Source organism: Melozone crissalis, unplaced genomic scaffold (assembly GCF_028551555.1).
Source record: "Melozone crissalis strain CALT ecotype California unplaced genomic scaffold, PUWL_Pcris_2 ptg000023l_1, whole genome shotgun sequence".
Classification (NCBI taxonomy): Eukaryota; Metazoa; Chordata; class Aves; order Passeriformes; family Passerellidae; genus Melozone; species Melozone crissalis.
Genome location: NW_026535801.1, coordinates 13,687,563 through 13,705,121, shown reverse-complemented (window position 1 = coordinate 13,705,121; position 17,559 = coordinate 13,687,563). Strand labels below are relative to the sequence as shown.

The following is a 17,559-nucleotide window of genomic DNA, read 5'->3' as shown; positions in this document are numbered from 1 at the left end:
TAGACCCTGCATTCATGTACACTTAGCAGTATTTCTCTTATATGCATCTCTAAAACATTTAATTCTATCTTTCTAGACAAAACACAATTAAGCAGCACTCATGGAAATTGTCAGTTATTGCAAATCTGCAAACACAACTTGAAACAAACAGGGAAACTGATAGGGAACCAGAAGCGTGTATCCCAATCTTTCTGTCAATATGGTTAAGGTAAATGAAGAGAAACAAATGTATGTTGAAAACACAATTAACTCTTGCAAAGAATCAGGTTGGATATTTCAGGTACATAGCATGTGTTGACAAGCAGAGACTGTGCCAGTGTGTTATGTAGTGTAACATGAACAGCTGAGGTATAATCTGTAAGCAGTTGCCATAAATATGCACAGGTATTCTTTAGAGAGGTTGTGAACTGGAAACAGCAGATGTCTGCCTTAACAGGACAGCACCTGTCCCCTACACACAAACCTCCACTGCTGACAAAAGAAAAGTCCAGAAAGTGTGTTAGATATATCTATCAAGAATATATATGTTCAATACCATAGTGAAATTGTCCTTTTGGTTAACACTATAGATCCTGTTAGTATCTGGATGTACACATACAGCAATATGCATATCCAGAAGTAAATCTTCAAAGCCATTTTAAAAAAATAAAAGGTAAATTAGGAATAAGCTACATTGCAAGAAGCTTCCTGCAGAATTATATACTTAAGGTGATAATCTTTGAACTAAGACTTAATATAGCTACTGCATTACAAAATGGCTTGCTGTGAAATCTCACTTTTGCCCCACCCAATCAGACACATCTTCAGGATTGTAATTCAATGATTGTTTAGCAGCATTTTTAGAGAACTGTAAATTCTTTTATTAACAGGCATTATAAACAGATACTACTACTTTTATTTAAAAACCATGAGTGCCACATAGATGAATATACAGCTCATGAATAACTTAGAAGTATTTCCCATATTAAAAGGCAATGCACACAGCATACAAAAAGTATACTAAACAAAGCTATGAAGATACGTGATTGAAGTGTCTAAAGTGATATATACAGTACATAATTAATGTTTTCTTTATATTCAGTACAGGATTCTGTACTGCTCTTGCCATTATGCCTCACTCTCCCCTGACACTGAATTTTGCACTTCTTCTTCCAAAATTGGTACAATCAGGTTATCCTTGGACATCAGATTATACTTCATCACAAACTTAGTGAACCGGTGACACAAGAAAGTTTCATTCTGGAGGTGAAAAAAGGGAAGAAAACAGTATGTACAGAAGAATTATTTTAAACCATTATGAGGAACATGCTGAACAAAAAGCCTGCTCTATGTAATTGTCTCATTACATTTATAGGTCTTAGTCAAAATTAATTAGTAAAGTCATTGCTTCTTTTATATCTTTACTGGTTGCTTATAGCTACTACAAATACTAAGAAACCTACTAAAATTGAGGCTTCAGTCACAGCTCAATTTAACAGCACTTAGTGCATGTAGGAGGCATTTCAGAACCATACTTTTAAATATTTAAATATATTCTTGTCTATCTCCAACACAACAGGGCACAATCATTTGTTCCAGAATCCTTCAGTGAGATTTGGCAAAGGTTCCCTTTTATATTTAGCTGTACCCCTTATCTCCTTTCTATCTATTAATTTCTACTTTCCTATTAAAAAAGAAAAGTTACTGGTTGTGCACAAGTTGCCCTCAATTACTCTGATTCTTTACAACTACACAATTAGAATTCCTTAACTGTTGTGCAACATACACAAACAGGAGATTATATATATTTGTAAGCAGTACTAACTGCACTCAGTGCTTGAATACATTCAGGATTCTTAAATACAAGATGAATTTGAGTTGTCTGTAGAAAAACCTCCAATTCTGGCCTTTTATCTAAGTGAAGGGAAACCCTAACTAAATACACTAATTACATAAACGAATTTTTGTGTGTATATGTAAGTATAACAGCTTTTCAGTTCTTACAAAACTGGACTGTACTGTAATCAATCCTTCATTTGAATATAGAGAGTCTAGTAGGACTAAAATATTTTATACAACTCCATCACAGCTGTAACTTCAGTAAATACCCTGTTTTCAAGATGTAATTTCAGACTACTTACTTCATATTCATCAAATATCTGCCGGTGATGAAAGTAAGCGTGTGAAAATATCCTGTAAATCCTTCGGCACACTGATCCTAATTTGGCTACAGAGGATTCCTTTATGCTAACCCTGTAAGCAGCAGGAGAAAGGTTACACAACTGCTCTAGTGGAATGACTACTAAGGTACATGTTGACAAAAATTTTGATTGTTAAAACTATTCTGTATAATTGCATATGAAATTTAGACTTGGTGGTGCAAGCTCCACATTTACAAATTGTACTCTGACTACAAAGAAGTTCTGCCTGTAATTAATCATCATCAGTTATTCTGGGAAGGGCTGGATCTCTGGTTTCTAGGCTTTATGGGCAAAGAGAAAAAAAAAGAGACTTCCAGTTGCACCTCCTTGTCTATGCTGAATTCCTCGAGAAGCACAATTTTGACTTCTCCAAGTTTTCTCTGATGTGCCCTGCCCATTCAGTAGCCTGTCTCTTGTCTTCTGCAATTGCCATGTCCCCCAGTAGGTTGGTGTTGGCTTCTGGAGGGTTTTGGTGCTGTCCTGTTGAAGGCATTTGAGGTGCAGCATCTGTCCAAAGGCCATCCTCTTGTCTAGATGGGCACTACTCCAATGGAAGCCCCATACCACTAACAGGTATCACTAAAACAGTTTTTCCCTAAAAAGCATCCCTTAGCTCCAGTAAATGGCAAACTTTGAATAAGCCAGAATTCTTCCTTGGCTTAGAAGTGGCAATAGGCCTCCCAACTCCTCAGAGCTGCAGGATTTTTGATAGTTCCAACAGTAGTCCATGACACATGCATTACATTTCTCCCTGGGCTTTGTCACTGTCTTAAGTTCCAGCCCCCTCCCTCCTCCCAAGAGAAAATGTTTTTACCTGCTGGGGAAATATTTATTGCTATTCAGAAGACATGCAGCTCCATCAAGTGTGTGCCTGGTGTAGTCTATAGCAGGACACTACAGAAACAGACAGTGAGTGAGCACATGCATGACATTGTCAGAACTTGTTTAAAAAGAAACATCGTATTTTCTGATGCTTTGAACTTCATTGGTCATTTTTATTCCCAAAAGTTTCACATAGCTTGTCTAAAGGTATAAATATATGTGTGTGTATATATATATATATGTATATATGCATATATATATCTGTGTATATATATATGTATAACTACATTTCCTCCTTAAGTGAGTTATTTCTTTTCTCTGCTTCACAACCCATGAAAATTATTGCAAGAAAAGGTTACTATGGCAATGCCATAATGCATGTGAGTAGTGAATTCTATGCTTCTCCTTGAGCAAAGCTGTATAATAAAAATACATGCTAGGAGTACACTGAAAGGAAGGATGATTGTTACCTCACAGCTCATTTGTTTCCCACACAGTCAAGTTGCCAGACTTGTTCTTTTACAGGCTCTGAAACCAAACCTAAATCTATCAGTGCTTTTTGATTTGGCAAAGAAAACTAAGATCATACATGTAACTAAGTGTGTAACAAGCCATGCCTGGCTCTGCAATCAAGTACACCTCAAAGAAGAAAAGATGAACTGAGCCAGACTGAGAGAAAGTATGTCCATTGTCCATTCACCAATTTCAGGAAAAAGATTTGTCAGTTCTACATTTCTCTCAGCAGTTCAAGGTTCCATCAGCCCCTCTCTGACCATAGTTGGTGGCTACTGCCATGGAAAACAGGAGATGAATGCTGCATGCTCAGAGGTAAAAAGAAGCCTGAAGTTCTCCAGTCCAGCTGAGGACTACACTGCCAGACATGCCAAGGTGCTGACTAGGGGGAGGGGTTAAAGGAGAGAGTGGGAAGTTGGCTAAATACAAACATCTCAGAAAAGTAAAATCAGAACAAAACAAGAAAAAAGATCTTACAGGACAGGAAAGACGAGGTTAAAAAGAATCAATACCTTATTCTGGAAGGTGAAATACAAAGATAAATATGACAAACTGCACTACCATCATTACCAAAAGCAACAAAGACTTTCTGAAGGCAAAAAAAAAAAGATGTGTCAAGTGGTTTAACAGAAGATTGAACAAAATTTAAACTAACTGGACATGGAGGAAGACAAACCAATGCCATGCTGATAAACCCACTTGACTAGAAACATCTTCATGACTCCACCACCTTTTTGGAGTACCTGCCCTAAGAATGAGCACATGCAGTCAGGTTTGGAGTGTCAGGTTTACTCTGTGGATCAAGGCCAATGTTTGAAGATGAGAGCCCATTCTCAGCATGGACTCTTCCATCAGTTAAACAAAGAGCTTTTTTCCTTTGAGTTTCAGGCAGGGTCGACACCAACCTAGAGAGAATGTGCAAAGCTGCTAATACTGAGGTAAAAAAGCAGTTCCTTTTACCTCATCCTGTTCCTCTGTAAAACACTACAGAATAGTAAAGAAGAGTAGCTCAAATGATATTCTTAACCCACATAAGCTCTCAGTTTGACTAGAGAAGCCACCTTTAAGAGGCTCCTCATGAACCTATTAACTGTGAAAGAAAATTTCTGCATCACTGGAGTCAGTTTTCCAAAACACATCCATACCTCTTTGGGAGTTTTATGAGCTGCACAAAGAAAAATCCACTGTTCAGTTGCTGTCATCTGAGTACACGTGTCAGGGTGACATTCACTCTGTTAAAACAATTGTTCAGTTAAGAAAAAACCCCAGCAGCAAAAAGGAGCTGATCTTTTCAAATCATTTCCTTGCCCTGTCCACCCCCCAAATGGGTTATTTGCCATATGCCCTTAAAATACTACGAAACCTCCAACCACTGCTTAGCCCTGCATGTATATATTTAGAAGAAAGCTCTGCAATCTACACAAAACAAAAGTCTCCTCCCTGACAAAATGTCTCAAGAAAATAATTACCTGAAGCTTGACAGCTAGTCCATTGAGCTCAAGGCAGAATTGTCTAAAAGAAATTGAACACAGCAGCATCAAAATTAGCTGTTTGTTTCCTCACTGCAAGTATCTCATAGAAAACAGCTTAGACACTCTGATCTTCATACCAGCAGATGGTTTTCTTACCCAGCTAAACAATTATATTTTAATTCTTCACTGACAGCAAAGGTTGAGTTTAACATATTTAGTGGAAGTGTTGTACTGCAACTTAAAAAACCAAAAGTGGATAAAAAGGTTTGTTTCCTTACAAGCAGAAAAAGAACTGTAAGACACTCCTGCTGTGCCTGCCTATTTGCCTGCTAGTTTCAGGAAAAGCACTGGGAGCATCTGGAAATCACATTACTCATTAGTGGAGATGGAGAACTGACAATACTATGAGAAAGTGCTATGGAAATTCATGACCGTATCTTCCTATTCAAGAAGTGAGGTACAAATATTTTGTTTTAAAGAAAACATTAAGATCAGAGCATATTATAAATCTTTAGAAGTAACAGGGAATTCAGAAAATAATACCAATATTTAACAGTGGAAGAATCAAATTTCATTTAAGTTAGTTTTGATGTGTCATGTTCAAATAGATTCACTACCAGCATCAACGAACAAAATTCAGAACCAAGACAGAATATTAACAACAGATGGATTTTTACCTTAAATGTTCATACTTCCATACACCTTCATCCTGGCCTTCAGGAGGTTCAAGGATTTTATCAATGTTGGAACAGTCTGCCCTTATGTTTTGTTGAATATACTGGGGAGGGAGTAGAAATAAAACTAGATCTTGTTGTAATAACAGTAAGAAAGTATATCCAGAACATTACATCTTGGAGGGGCTTAATTTTTACTTAAATTATTGACAGACTAAAAAGTTCAAAAGTAGATGGACAGGGTAAGGAAACTGGTATTCAAAATGCTAGATCTGAAAAATGCCTTTTTTCAATTAAAACAGGTAAAAGAACAGAGAAACCCTCACCATTTTCCTAAATCTGATTTGTTTAAGCCAGACATGGGAATTTAAGTTATTTCTGGAAACAAAATTAACCATTAACTTGTCAATATACATAGGTGCTTAGCAAATTCACTGCTGTGCAGCAACACCCTAAGCGGATAAATAGCAAGCCCTGTTCAATTTTATATTCCAGAACACAAAACCTGGGAAACTGCACTCATTAACAACATTTCATGTAAGCAGCAATACCTGCTGGACAGCTAATGTACTATCCATTTCTTCAAAGGATTCATCAGGCCAGTTGTAGAAATCCTGTTTTGAAAAAAGAAAATTTAAAGCAATGTAACAAAACCAGAGGGGGAGGAAGAAAGGCACACAGCCTACAATAAGCCTGAGCATGCAGGAAAATAGATGGAGTTGATACAATTCCAGGAAGCTGCATGTGAACAGAAGCAGCACACAGTCCTGGCAGGAAGAGGGAGAGAGGATTTGCACTCCCAGCACTGCAGCAGCAGCAGCAGCAGCAGACCTTGAGAGGAGAAGCTCTGCAAGGCTCGGCAGGTGAGCAGCCCCGCTGTACCACCCAGAGCCTGCATCTGTTCCATGAAATGCAGCACACAGCACCCACTGCAGGTGCCACACCAGGCAGCAGCGGGCAAGAACAGGTCTGCAGAGAGCAGCAGCACACTCTGCTTATGAAACTCAAACTCCCAGTGGTGACACAGCAAGAAAAACATCTCTGAACTGAGATCACGCAACGCTGTGCTGGTCTAACCTGGTACCACATTCCCACCTCACCCTTGGTAAGGTCAGTGTGCCTTAATTAAATTTTCTGGATGCTTATCAGCCTTGTTAATGATAAAGCCTTGCTGAAGTTTCACCTCAGATCCAGCTGCACCTGTGTTCTGCAGCAGTCCACATGTGCTGCACCATGATCATCCCAACCACGGGCATTTTCTTACTGTGCATTTTTCACATCTAAAATCTGGTGCTGCTCCCTCGTATCATGCAGAGATGCTGCATGTCAGCTTGCTGTAGTCATCCCAGCAGGTGCAATGACTCAATGAAAATGTCCCAACAGCAAAGCTTGGCAATCTGTTCCTGAGAGAGCAAGTCAGCTCTGGCAAAAATACCTCAAGTGCATATCCACTGTTGAAATATCATCACCTAATTGTATTTGCAAACTGAACAGCTATACCAGTGTCATCCAAAATAAAACATTAAATACAGCCACACACAAAGAAAAATCATGTCTATGGAGAGAAATTATCATCACTGTACACAAAACTCTTCAATCTACATGAATTTCATAATAGTTGACCAAATCTAGGTCTATGTCCAGCTGTTTTTCAGAATACTCCAAATTTATCAAAGGCACAGATCTCCTTCTCACACAGGAGACATTCTGTCTCCTTTACAGATTAAACATGCATAGAATGACCTGATTTACAGGATTGTGTAATAATTTTACCTCTCTGCTATGACAAAGAACAGGAGAAGACACTTGTCATACACAGCTCCTTTCCCACCATGAGATCTCCTCCCAAAAGCACAGGGGAAAATCTCACATAAATGTCTGACAGATCATCTTTCTGCAATAATCTAAAAAATGCAGTTTCCGTGTTTGAAGTGTGCCTGTTCCAGCTGACCGTGAAACCTCAGAAACAGATTAATTCAATTTCGATTAAGAGAAGCGATGTGACAGCAGAATTTCCCTGTGTGCAGTTACGTAAGGGAGGGATGACATCCCTCTGGGAGGGCAGGCAGGTACGGTCGCTCTGACGGTGCCGAGCTCCCCGCGGAGCCCAGTGCAGGGTCGGGAGCTCCCTGCCGGTATTTTCAGAGCAGGAACAGCAGCAGCGCCTGACAGCACCGGGGAGCCGCCCTGCCCGCCCCAGCCTGCGGCGCTCCCGCCCGGCTCTCGCAGGTGTTCGTTCTCCGCCCGGCCGGGGCCCCCGCCTGCGGGACGCGGCGCCTCCCTCGGCCGGCCGGGCCCGACGCGACCTCCGCTCCCAGCCCGCAGCCTGGAAGCCCCGGCGGCCCTTCCGCCGAGCCCGCGGGGAAGGAGCCGCCGCCGGGTCTCGCCCGCTGCCCCGCGAACAAAGCGATCCCCGCAGCGGGGCCGCCGCCGCCCCGGCCTCGGTAGGCCCGGCGCGGCCCTTGGAGCGGCCCTCGGCGCCGCCCCGCTGGCCTCTGGGCCCCGGCGGCGGCGCTGCCCGTGCCCGCTCGCCCGGCGGCCGGGGCAGCGGCGGCGGCACCTCACAACTCACCTGGGCCTTGGTGCCCGGGCGGTTCCGCCGGAGCACGGCCGTGCCCTCCGCCATGACCATAGCGACCGCGGGGCCCGGATGTGCCGCGGGGCCGCGCCGGGCGGGGCGGGGCGGGGCGGAACAGCCGCGGGGCGGGGCGGGAGCGGGCCTGCGGAGGGAGGGGGAGCACAGCCAGAACAGCCGCAGCGCGGCGGGGGCGGGTACGGGTACGGGAACGGCTCTCGCGAGAGAAAGCGGGAGGGGCGCGCGGGGGCGGCCGTGAGGGGAGGTGGCGGTGATGGCGCCGCCCCGGTACCGTCCCTGCCCCTTCCCGGCCGGCAGCGCTATCGCGCTCTCCTCTGCGCGGCGCTGGAGGCCACGGATGCTTCCCTGTGAGCGCGGTGCCCTGCAGGTCCCTCTGTCAGAGCAGAGCTTTGTATTCCGGAGAGACAACACTGACACCCGCGCACCCCCACACCCACAGACCCGGGAGTGGGGAGGTTTGGGGTGGCCGCTCGGTGCTGCGCGGCGGGGCCGGTGTCGCAGCGAGTGACCCGGGTTGTGAGGCAAAGCCTCGCACAGAGATTGAGTGATTATTGGGAAATCCATCGTATTTCATCCCGTTTCATCAGCATCCCCCACCAGCCCCGGCTGTGCGTGCGCTCACGCAAGGTTAGTCCTCGCTTGGGTCTGTGCAACCGAGCCCCTGATGCTCTGTGCAATACAAACTATAAGGGTGTGGATTTAAAATTATTCAGAGTTTAATATTCAAGATTAATTTTTTAAATAATGAGTAAAACCCCACCCTAGCTAGGGTTGTTTGGGGCCAAATAATTTTAAAGTAGGTAGGAAGCCTTTCTAGGTCTCCAGAGGCAGGATTGAGACCCTGTGAGCTCGGTGTGCAGAGGGCACAAACTGCTGCGCTAATGGCAAACAGAGTTAGCCCAGGTTTCAAGGGTTATTGAGGCGGGTGTTGACTCTGTTTGCGAAGAAAACAAAAAAGACACTGTTACCTCATAACTGGCTGATAAATACGGCTCCCTTACAAGCAAGTAAACATTTTGAAAGACTGGAGTGACTTATAGTATTTCTGTAGGGTGAGAAGAAAGTTATTTGAAAGTTGTTATATTTCTACCACGTTATAAACACGTGGTAGAAATGAATACAGAGTAAGGAGGGGTGAATTGCTTCTTTCTGTGTGCAAGAACGATGAAGCAGCGAGGTACCGTGAGACGCCTCCCTCACACAATCGGGGAATAAATGGTGGCAGCTGTGGGGGGTTTGCTGCAAGGTGGAGAAGGCTGCTGGCTCCCTGCTCCCACCGCATTCGGGGTGAGTGCTGCTTGTAGTTTCCCCCTTCACTCAATTATTTTGCTATAAATAACACGTTAAAACCCCTTCCTTCTACCCAGTGAGAACTACAAATTGTGAAACATTTCTAGATCGAGAACACTGAAAAATCTCTAACTAGGCTTTCCGGTCAGAAAGAGAAGCGCCCTTTGAGTGCTGACTGGGCTTGGGCAAGGCCGTGAGCAGGGCCCTGCCTCGGCCCGGGAGCGGGACCATGCGCGGGCAGCACAAATGGGGGACGGGGTCAGCAGGGACCGACCCGCGGGTTCTGTCGGGCAGGGCAGCTCCTCTCACGTTACACTGTAACGCGGAGCTCGGCATTCCTGCCTGCAGGCGCCTGAGCTCGGCTTGCACTGGTTACTTTTTTACTCCTGGCCCGCATTCCTGCCCCAGGCACGTCAGGGATGTCAGCTCTTCGGGTTGCGTGGCGAAACCCAGCTTGTGCAAGGAACCATTAAAAGGTTTAAAATGCTGTGAGAAATTGGTGCATTGGAATGAGGAGTAGAAATGTCCTAGTACCTCTTTAGGCCAGCTGTATTCCAACATTATTTTTTTATGAGATTGATATTATTATTAGCCGGTTTTGAAACACAAGCAGTTCTAGCTGCCTGAGTTCTTCAAAATTCAGCAGCTTGTTTGCATTATTCTTTTATTGTTGTGGTTTGGTTTTTTTTCCTATCACCATATTCAAGGTTTAACCTTAAAGCACAGAAAAGTGGGGGACTTGATATTTCCATTTGTCCCTGACTTTTATTTCATGGCCATCTTGCTTTTAACATTAAACAAATCTGACCATGAAGAAATACCAGTCAGAGAAAAATATGTCTCTGTTAGTTCAGTCTGAAGATGGTTCATGTGTCTGCAGAAAAAAGGAAAGAAATCTGCCTCATTTATTGAGATCTTAAATTCTATAGGGTTATCTTGTGCTGCTCCTTGATAATTAACCCTGTATTCCTGGAAGATGCTTATTATTTTTATTTCTTTCAATTTCAAGCTGGTTTTGAACAAAATGTGAATAAGAGTAATATCACTTTTGGGGTTTCAGCTGGTCTTCATCTTATGGCCTTCACTAATGAAAATTTGACTATTTGGCCAAAAATTAATCAGCCATGCACGTGCTGTTAGGGACCTGTCTGTCCTTTCTTCTCTATTGGCATATAAATGTTCCATCCTTTTCTTACTGCGGCAGGATGACATAACCAGGGTGAGAAAAGCTCTCTGAAAACACTACAGCTGCTGAGAATGGAAGCTATTCTGAAGTGTTAGGAAAAGAATGTCACAAAAGATGGAGTCCACCTGGTTTCCTTGGGACTCAGACAGACTGTATCCCCTCAGAAAAGCAGGTGGGGCAATATGCAGCATTTACACCAGAACTGCAGTTTTTAAACCATGTAGAAAACAGTGGAAAGAAGCCTGGTTTCCTACAGGAAGAACAGAGCAAGGAAAGAGGGTTTGTGACTGTGTGTCCTTGCCTGAGGAACCCGAGGGATGTGGGGTTTGGCACACTGTCATGGCCTGACAGACAGTGACACAGACGGATCCCCTTGGCTGGGTGGCAGTGGCCTTGTCCTTGCTCCCAGTGAGAGCCTTGTGGTGCAAGGATAGAACATTCCTGTCACTCCAGCAAGTGTTCCACTGTGTCCTCCATTTAATTAACCCTAGGAACACTATTTTTCCCCCACATCCATCAATTACTTCTTCCCATGAAGTGTGACTTCTGTTTTTAAATCACCTAGGTAAACTGTACTAGATACAGCCATGCTAAATTCAATAAATAGCCATTTTATATTTTATTTCTATAATGAATAGGCATTTCATATTTTAATAAATAGGCATTGTATCAAGCTGCTGAAAACCTGCTGGGCTGAAAGTGGAGCTGGGAGCAGCCAGGTTGTGTGGTGAGGGCTCAGAGTGATCCTATGCAGTTCGTGTCTTTTAGAGACTTTAGGGAAAGAAACACTGAAATTTTAGGCCTAAACATTTCTCTGTTGGCAGTTAACTCCTACTGCACCTTGAGATGGGGTATAGTGTCTCTAAGCTGTGTGTAAATCTTTTAGATACCTTCTCCTCTTTGCTGTGTGACTGCAGCAGAGTGCCTGCCTTATCCTGGGAGATAAAGGCCTGCTGGCTGCAGTGGGAGATAATGCTTCCCAGGGAGTTTGTGCTTCCTTGCACAATCAATTGTCTTGCAAGGTCCTTGGGGTGTGATTATCTGAAGTTTCAGCTTGAAGGTGCAGTGCTGTAACTACTGCAGTAAAACTGCAATAGGGCAGATTTCAAGATGCAGGTCTTTTATACTAAAAAGTATATTTTGATTAATTTAGCATCTTCCCTGTCTGTCCACAGTTCAGTGCAAATTTAAGCCCCAGAGCAGTGCCTGGTCTGTTTTCAGCTCCAGAGCAAGCAGAGGGAAGCAGCCAAGAGCAGGCACCCCCCAGCAAAGGGGAGCAAAAGCCATTGCAGCCATGCCTGGCAAGTGCAGCTCCTGCTGGAATGGCTGGGTGACCAATGGCACCTGGGGAAAGGCATGGCTCCAGCTGACCTCTGTGCTGTGCCCCTGATGGCAGGGACTTTGCGCTGGCAGAAAATACATTGTGGTTCAAACTGGGTCAGAGCTTGAGTCCCTCACTGCAGCATCTGAGTGGAGATCTGAAAAATATTTTGTTGCAGTTCTTTACTGGTACCTCTGGCATAAGGGTTATAATGTATCTAGCAGGGCTGAGTTCCAATCAGCTCGACTAGAGAGAAAAGCGAAATTTAATTCCTGCCAGTGAAGTTTCAGCAGCAATAAGCCATGTTGACTGATTTCACTAGGACTACCCCAAAAGCACCTTAAGGCACTGTCTGTTCTTGGGCTGCACTAATCCCTCTGTGCACCCCAGCTTTGAAAGCCTCCTCAGGAACAACACAGATCTGGGTGCTCCTGCACCTACAACCCTGAATCCTTGTCAAGGCAAGAGAAGATGGCCAGGAATATGCAAATTTAATTGCTTCAGCATCACCTAAATCAATGTCTTGCTATTTAAGAATAGTTTGTTAAGGGTAAAGGAAATGTAGTTTGTCAAAGCAGGTCTCTCCTGAGTTAAGGGAAAGCTCAAGGTCTGGGTGTGATAATCAGTAAAGAAACGTCATTTAAGATCAGCATCAGCCCCACTTCTGCCTGGCTAACTGCTGGGGGGTGGTTATTTTCTGTTGGCAAAGTTCAGTGAGTGATAAGCAAGAGTAACCACTAATTCTTATCTGCTCCATCTGGGAACTGGATGAGTCTGTTCCAGCACAGACATGACTGGTACCAAGCTCCTTCCAACTGCAGGGGTCAGGCTGTTTGTGTGCCTTAACCTTCAGTGTTTCAGGGTCTGCAGCCAGAAGTGAGAAGAACCCATCCTATCTCAGGAGTGCAATGTGCAAGGGAGCTGAATAAAAGTCCTCAGCAAGATTGCATCTGTCTAGTAACCATTTTAAGCTCATTTTATATAAACTTGGTGAAAATAACATATTACTACCATTGAATGGTGCAGAGAGCTCATTACACAATTGAGACTCAGTTTCACTGAGCAACAGCAGAAACTGAGACAGAAGCAGAACAGTTTTAGCAGTTTATTGTAAAGACCTTTACAATCTCAGTACAGAGATAAGGATATAAAATGATGTTGTTTGGGATAATTAAGGCTGGTTGGTGGTCATCCAAATTTCACTGTTCAATGGAACTCAAGCAAGAGCAACTGATTTCTGACTGTACATATTTTTATTTGTGTTCCATCGTTACAGTGAGATCACGAGTTATTTCAAAGACTCAATGCCTGTTTATTATAAAATAAAGGACATTATTTACATGATGAAAGAAAAATTTCAGCTTTTTAGTGGAATGGATGACTGATACTGCAACAGGTTTAGTCCACATATTTCCCAAGAATGTCACCATCTCTAAACAAGTAGTAGTCCTGTAAAGAAAAGAAACATTAGCTTCAGTCATGTAAATATTTTTCTTGTTTTGCAAATACTGTCTTGTTCTGAATCAGCATTATTGCAGTCATTAAGTACAAAATCAAAAGCAAGCTAACCAAGAAATCAACATGTAGAGCTAGTCTTGAAAAAAGTTCTTTTTGTTCCTAAGATACTCCTTGGAAGATATTAAGTTACTACTTCTAGCAGTGGGAAAGCACAAGAACTGCTAGAAAACAATTCTGCAGGCTGTCCCTGCCAAAAACAAGGATGCCCCCAGGAACTCCTAAGCCTTTTTGGATTCCCTCTAATATGCACTTGATGTGTGGAACATTTTGCCCACCCAGCAAAGGTCAGGTCAGAGGTTCCTGTGGTTGCTTCCCTTTATGCAGAGGCAGAAACAGCAGTAGCACAGCTGTCAGAGGCTGGATCCAGCTGCTCCCCTTCTTGAATGGTGCCAACAGCCCAAAGTACCCACACTATTTATCACTGGTGTTTCAGGAACCACTCTGATTTGCACTCACAAAGCTGGGAAACCTACCTTATCTTCCAGTACGATCTTAGTACCACCATATTCTGGAAGCAAAACCTTTTCACCAACTTTTACACTCACTGGCTGAATCTCGCCGTTCTGAAAAAAGAAAAAAATCCTTACTTTTCTCTAATAGAACTCCTCCAAACTACAACAGTCCATCCATGCACAGAAACATTCAGGAAATCACAACTCTGCATTTAGTTTTGACTGTAAAGACAAGTGTGAGGTCTTTGCTTGACACACTGAATAGGACTTCACTTAAGGACAATGAAACCCCCTTGTAAAATCAAGGCACAAAGTCCATCTCCATATTCTATAACCAAGGATAATTTCTCTAAGTGCCAGTTTCAAAAGTACCTTCCCATTTCTGTAACTTTAACCAACTTGTCACTGTTGCCATCAATTCACTTATTTAGAAACACCTGATAGAGTTTAATGAAATTTTTGTATTACAAGCAAAACATTAACACATTAGTCAAATATTATCACCCTTTCACAACATAAGCCATTAAAAGTCAGATCCTGACACAAACCAGCCTGGGATGCAGAGAGGGACTCATGGTAAAGAAAGGCCAAGGCATTGTGCCCAGGTTGAAATTTAACCTGCTTCCCAGAGCTGCTACTGACTGGACACTGCTCTGGTGGGGAACCAGCCCTTCTGCTGTGGAAGCCCCCAGGCACTGGCCTTGGTGTGAACTGTCTTATTTCCATATACATATCCAATGTGCAAAATTAACAAGCACTTATTCATCACTTATTTGATTGCTGACTTTCTTTAATCCAATAAGCCTAATCCTTATGGGCAATGATATTTTGCACAGCACAAGGCAGCCAATAAATAGGCATCTTATATTTTGAGGAACCCCCACATTCTGGGGTTCCACCCTGCTCACAAGTCACAGACATGTGAGCATGTAATAATTTTAACAAAGAAGTCTGCTGGTCCCTCAAGGTTTTGGCTGAGATGTGATGAAACAGGGTATCACACAAAACACTGTCTACATGTTTAAAATAAACTAACACCACCAACAGCAAACAAAAGAAACCCCACTCCATTTTACAAATGATTAAAGGAATGCTGGAATTTATTTCAGGACAACTTGAGATTTCCACCTGCTTTCTGAATCCCTACTTGCAATTTCAGCCATCACAGTCATCCATTTTTGTGAGCCATCACCACTTCTGCACTATAAGCATCCCACTCTTATGGCAATATTCCAGCTACCACCACCCCATTCATTACTGGTTCTACCCAACGGGAATGCTTTGGGGAATTACCTTTCCTCTGCCTCCAGATCCAACTGCTACTACTGTTGCTTGTAGTACCTTCCCTTGGGATTTTTCTGGTATCATGATTCCTCCTTTGGTTACTGTCTCTGCTGCACATCGCTCAACCAGTACACGATCAAAGAGGGGAAGAAATTTCCTAAATGCTTTTCCTGCCTGTGGAAGCAATTGTACATTGTAACAAGAGAGCCATTACAACAAAAACTGCAATTAAAAGGAGTTTTAAAACCCCAACACATAATGGTTTATTTTGAGAGAGATGAATAGTGTAAGACAATTGCAAGGCACTTATTTAATAGCAGCAAATACGAGCTCTGATTGCATCAGAAACTCCTGAGGGCACAGGCAGATGCTGGGCAATCCTGACAATTCAGCTGCAGGAAGATGTACTCCAGCTGGGGAATAAAGCACCCACGGATGAGCAAACTCTGCCTGGAAAGGCCTCTAGGCTTTTAACAGCACCCCTTAGTTGCTATGGCTTGGTGAACACAATTATCGATGATTATATGAACTGCATTTCTCCAGTTCACAACCAGATCTAATGAAGATTAAGGACTCCCTGGGAGAGCTGCACCTGTACTTGTGAACAGGTTTACATCAAAGAAGCACAGGTCTAGCCAAGTGCCCCACTATCAGTCTTTCTTAGGTGCTTTCAAGCATTACCATTTCACAAAAAAAAAATAGTGAGAACCTGCAACCTGAGCCACAGTGCTAGTACTTACACCAACTTCTACAGAGTCAGAAAAAATTACAAGAAAGTTTAAGTCAAGGCCCTGAAAATGAGCAGATAGGCACCCTTCTAGCTCAACTGCTTTAGTATTTTCTTCTGCTTAACCAGTCAAGGTGAAGGGTTTTTATTAAGTTGTTGGGTTTTTCCCTCACAATTGGTTTAGGTTTGGAGTTTTTTTGCAACTACTTTCTGCTATCTCTGCATTTCAGAACCAGCAGTCTAACTGCCATAGGCCAGATAAATGCAGGCAAATGCACTTATCCCAACGCACGGGGGTCAGGAAGAAGGAACCTGCTTTGATTTAGAAGGAGAGATATGGCAGGTTGCCAAGTCACATGGAGATAGAGCTCCAGTGGACAGGTACAGAGCCCACGCTCAGAGAAAGAGCTGGAAGGGCCTGGCATCCGTGTGCCCTTTGCGGGCACTCATCGGCACCCACACACACTTGAGCAGCAGCAGAACCCAAAGTCACGGGCAGAGCACTTGGAAGATGCTGTATTTGACTGCTGCCAGCAGCACAGGGATGGAAGATAACCAAGAGAAAAGGCTGCCAGTTCTGTACGATTCCATTCTGGGAGATAATATTGCTGACCCTCCTTTTTAAGAGCTGTTCTACGTTTATCAGAAATAAAGCTGCCAAACTTATGACCATCAATATTTTACACTAAGTTTTAATTCTTCACGATATTATTATCCTAAGAATCAAGTATCACTGCGAGAACAAGGGCAACTCAGTGAAACTCTCTTTCTTCTCTATAAAAAAATTTACAAAACTTATAGAAAAGAGAGCTCCGGAGCGTAGCACAGGTTTCTTGCCTATCTCCGCAGAGACCCGCCGTGGCCTGCGCGGCCCTGCCCTGCAGCGCTGCTGTCACGGGGCCGCTCCCGTTACTGCGGCGGGAGGAACCCTGAGCTCCGGTGAGCGCGCAGCCAAAAGCAGCCCCGGCAAACCGCCCGCCACGCCCGGCCCGCAGCCCCCGCGCCTGCAGGGGAGTCGCCTCTGCCCCGCGGACTACGTGACCTTGCGGCGCCGCCACCCCCTGCCTCCATCTTCTCCCGTCCCCCCGCGACCCAGCGCTGCCCGCGGGCACGGCAGGGACCGAGCACACCCGTGCGCGGCCGCTCGGGGCCCGGCAGCGACCCAAGCGCGGAGAGGAGCAGGGGCGCCGCCATGCCGTGCGGGCTGTGTGTCCCCGCGGCGGCGGGCACGCGGGTCGGGGCAGCGCTGGGGAGATGGCGGCGGCCCCGGCACTCACCATGATGCTCCCGCGCCGCCCGCACCGAGTGACCGCGCCGCCGCCAGCACACACGTGAGGAAGGTCACGGCGTGCGCATGCGCGATCGGCGCCCCACCCCGGGGCGGAGCAGCCCCGACCCCCTCCCCCGGCCCCGGGGACGTGCAGCGCCGCCGTTTTTTTTCAACTTCTGCGGCGCTATCCCAGTCCCGGGAACGGCTGCGCCCCGGCGGCACCGCGGACCCGCCGCACAGCTCCCGCGGCGCCC

The 17,559-nt window shown here is 44.6% G+C and overlaps 1 protein-coding gene across 2 annotated transcripts; it reads right to left on the bottom strand.

Moving 5' to 3' along the window:
- Positions 1 to 836: 836 nt before the first annotated feature.
- Positions 837 to 17,412, bottom strand: LOC128937843 (MOB-like protein phocein). 2 transcript variants are annotated; one of them, XM_054277695.1, is made up of 8 exons: positions 8,234 to 8,336; positions 6,213 to 6,275; positions 5,665 to 5,765; positions 4,985 to 5,027; positions 4,661 to 4,747; positions 2,995 to 3,074; positions 2,121 to 2,232; positions 837 to 1,239 (listed from the first exon to the last, which is right to left on the bottom strand). In XM_054277695.1, exons 1-8 carry the CDS (start codon positions 8,291 to 8,293, stop codon positions 1,108 to 1,110), a joined length of 678 nt encoding a protein of 225 aa, XP_054133670.1. In that variant the 5' UTR covers positions 8,294 to 8,336; the 3' UTR covers positions 837 to 1,107. The 2 variants fall into 2 exon arrangements, with proteins under 2 accessions (XP_054133670.1, XP_054133671.1); XM_054277696.1 differs by lacking the exons at positions 837 to 1,239; positions 2,121 to 2,232; positions 2,995 to 3,074; ... (3 more) ...; positions 6,213 to 6,275; positions 8,234 to 8,336 and adding exons at positions 13,148 to 13,503; positions 14,046 to 14,135; positions 15,318 to 15,482; positions 17,313 to 17,412.
- Between the last annotated feature and the right edge of the window lie 147 nt (positions 17,413 to 17,559).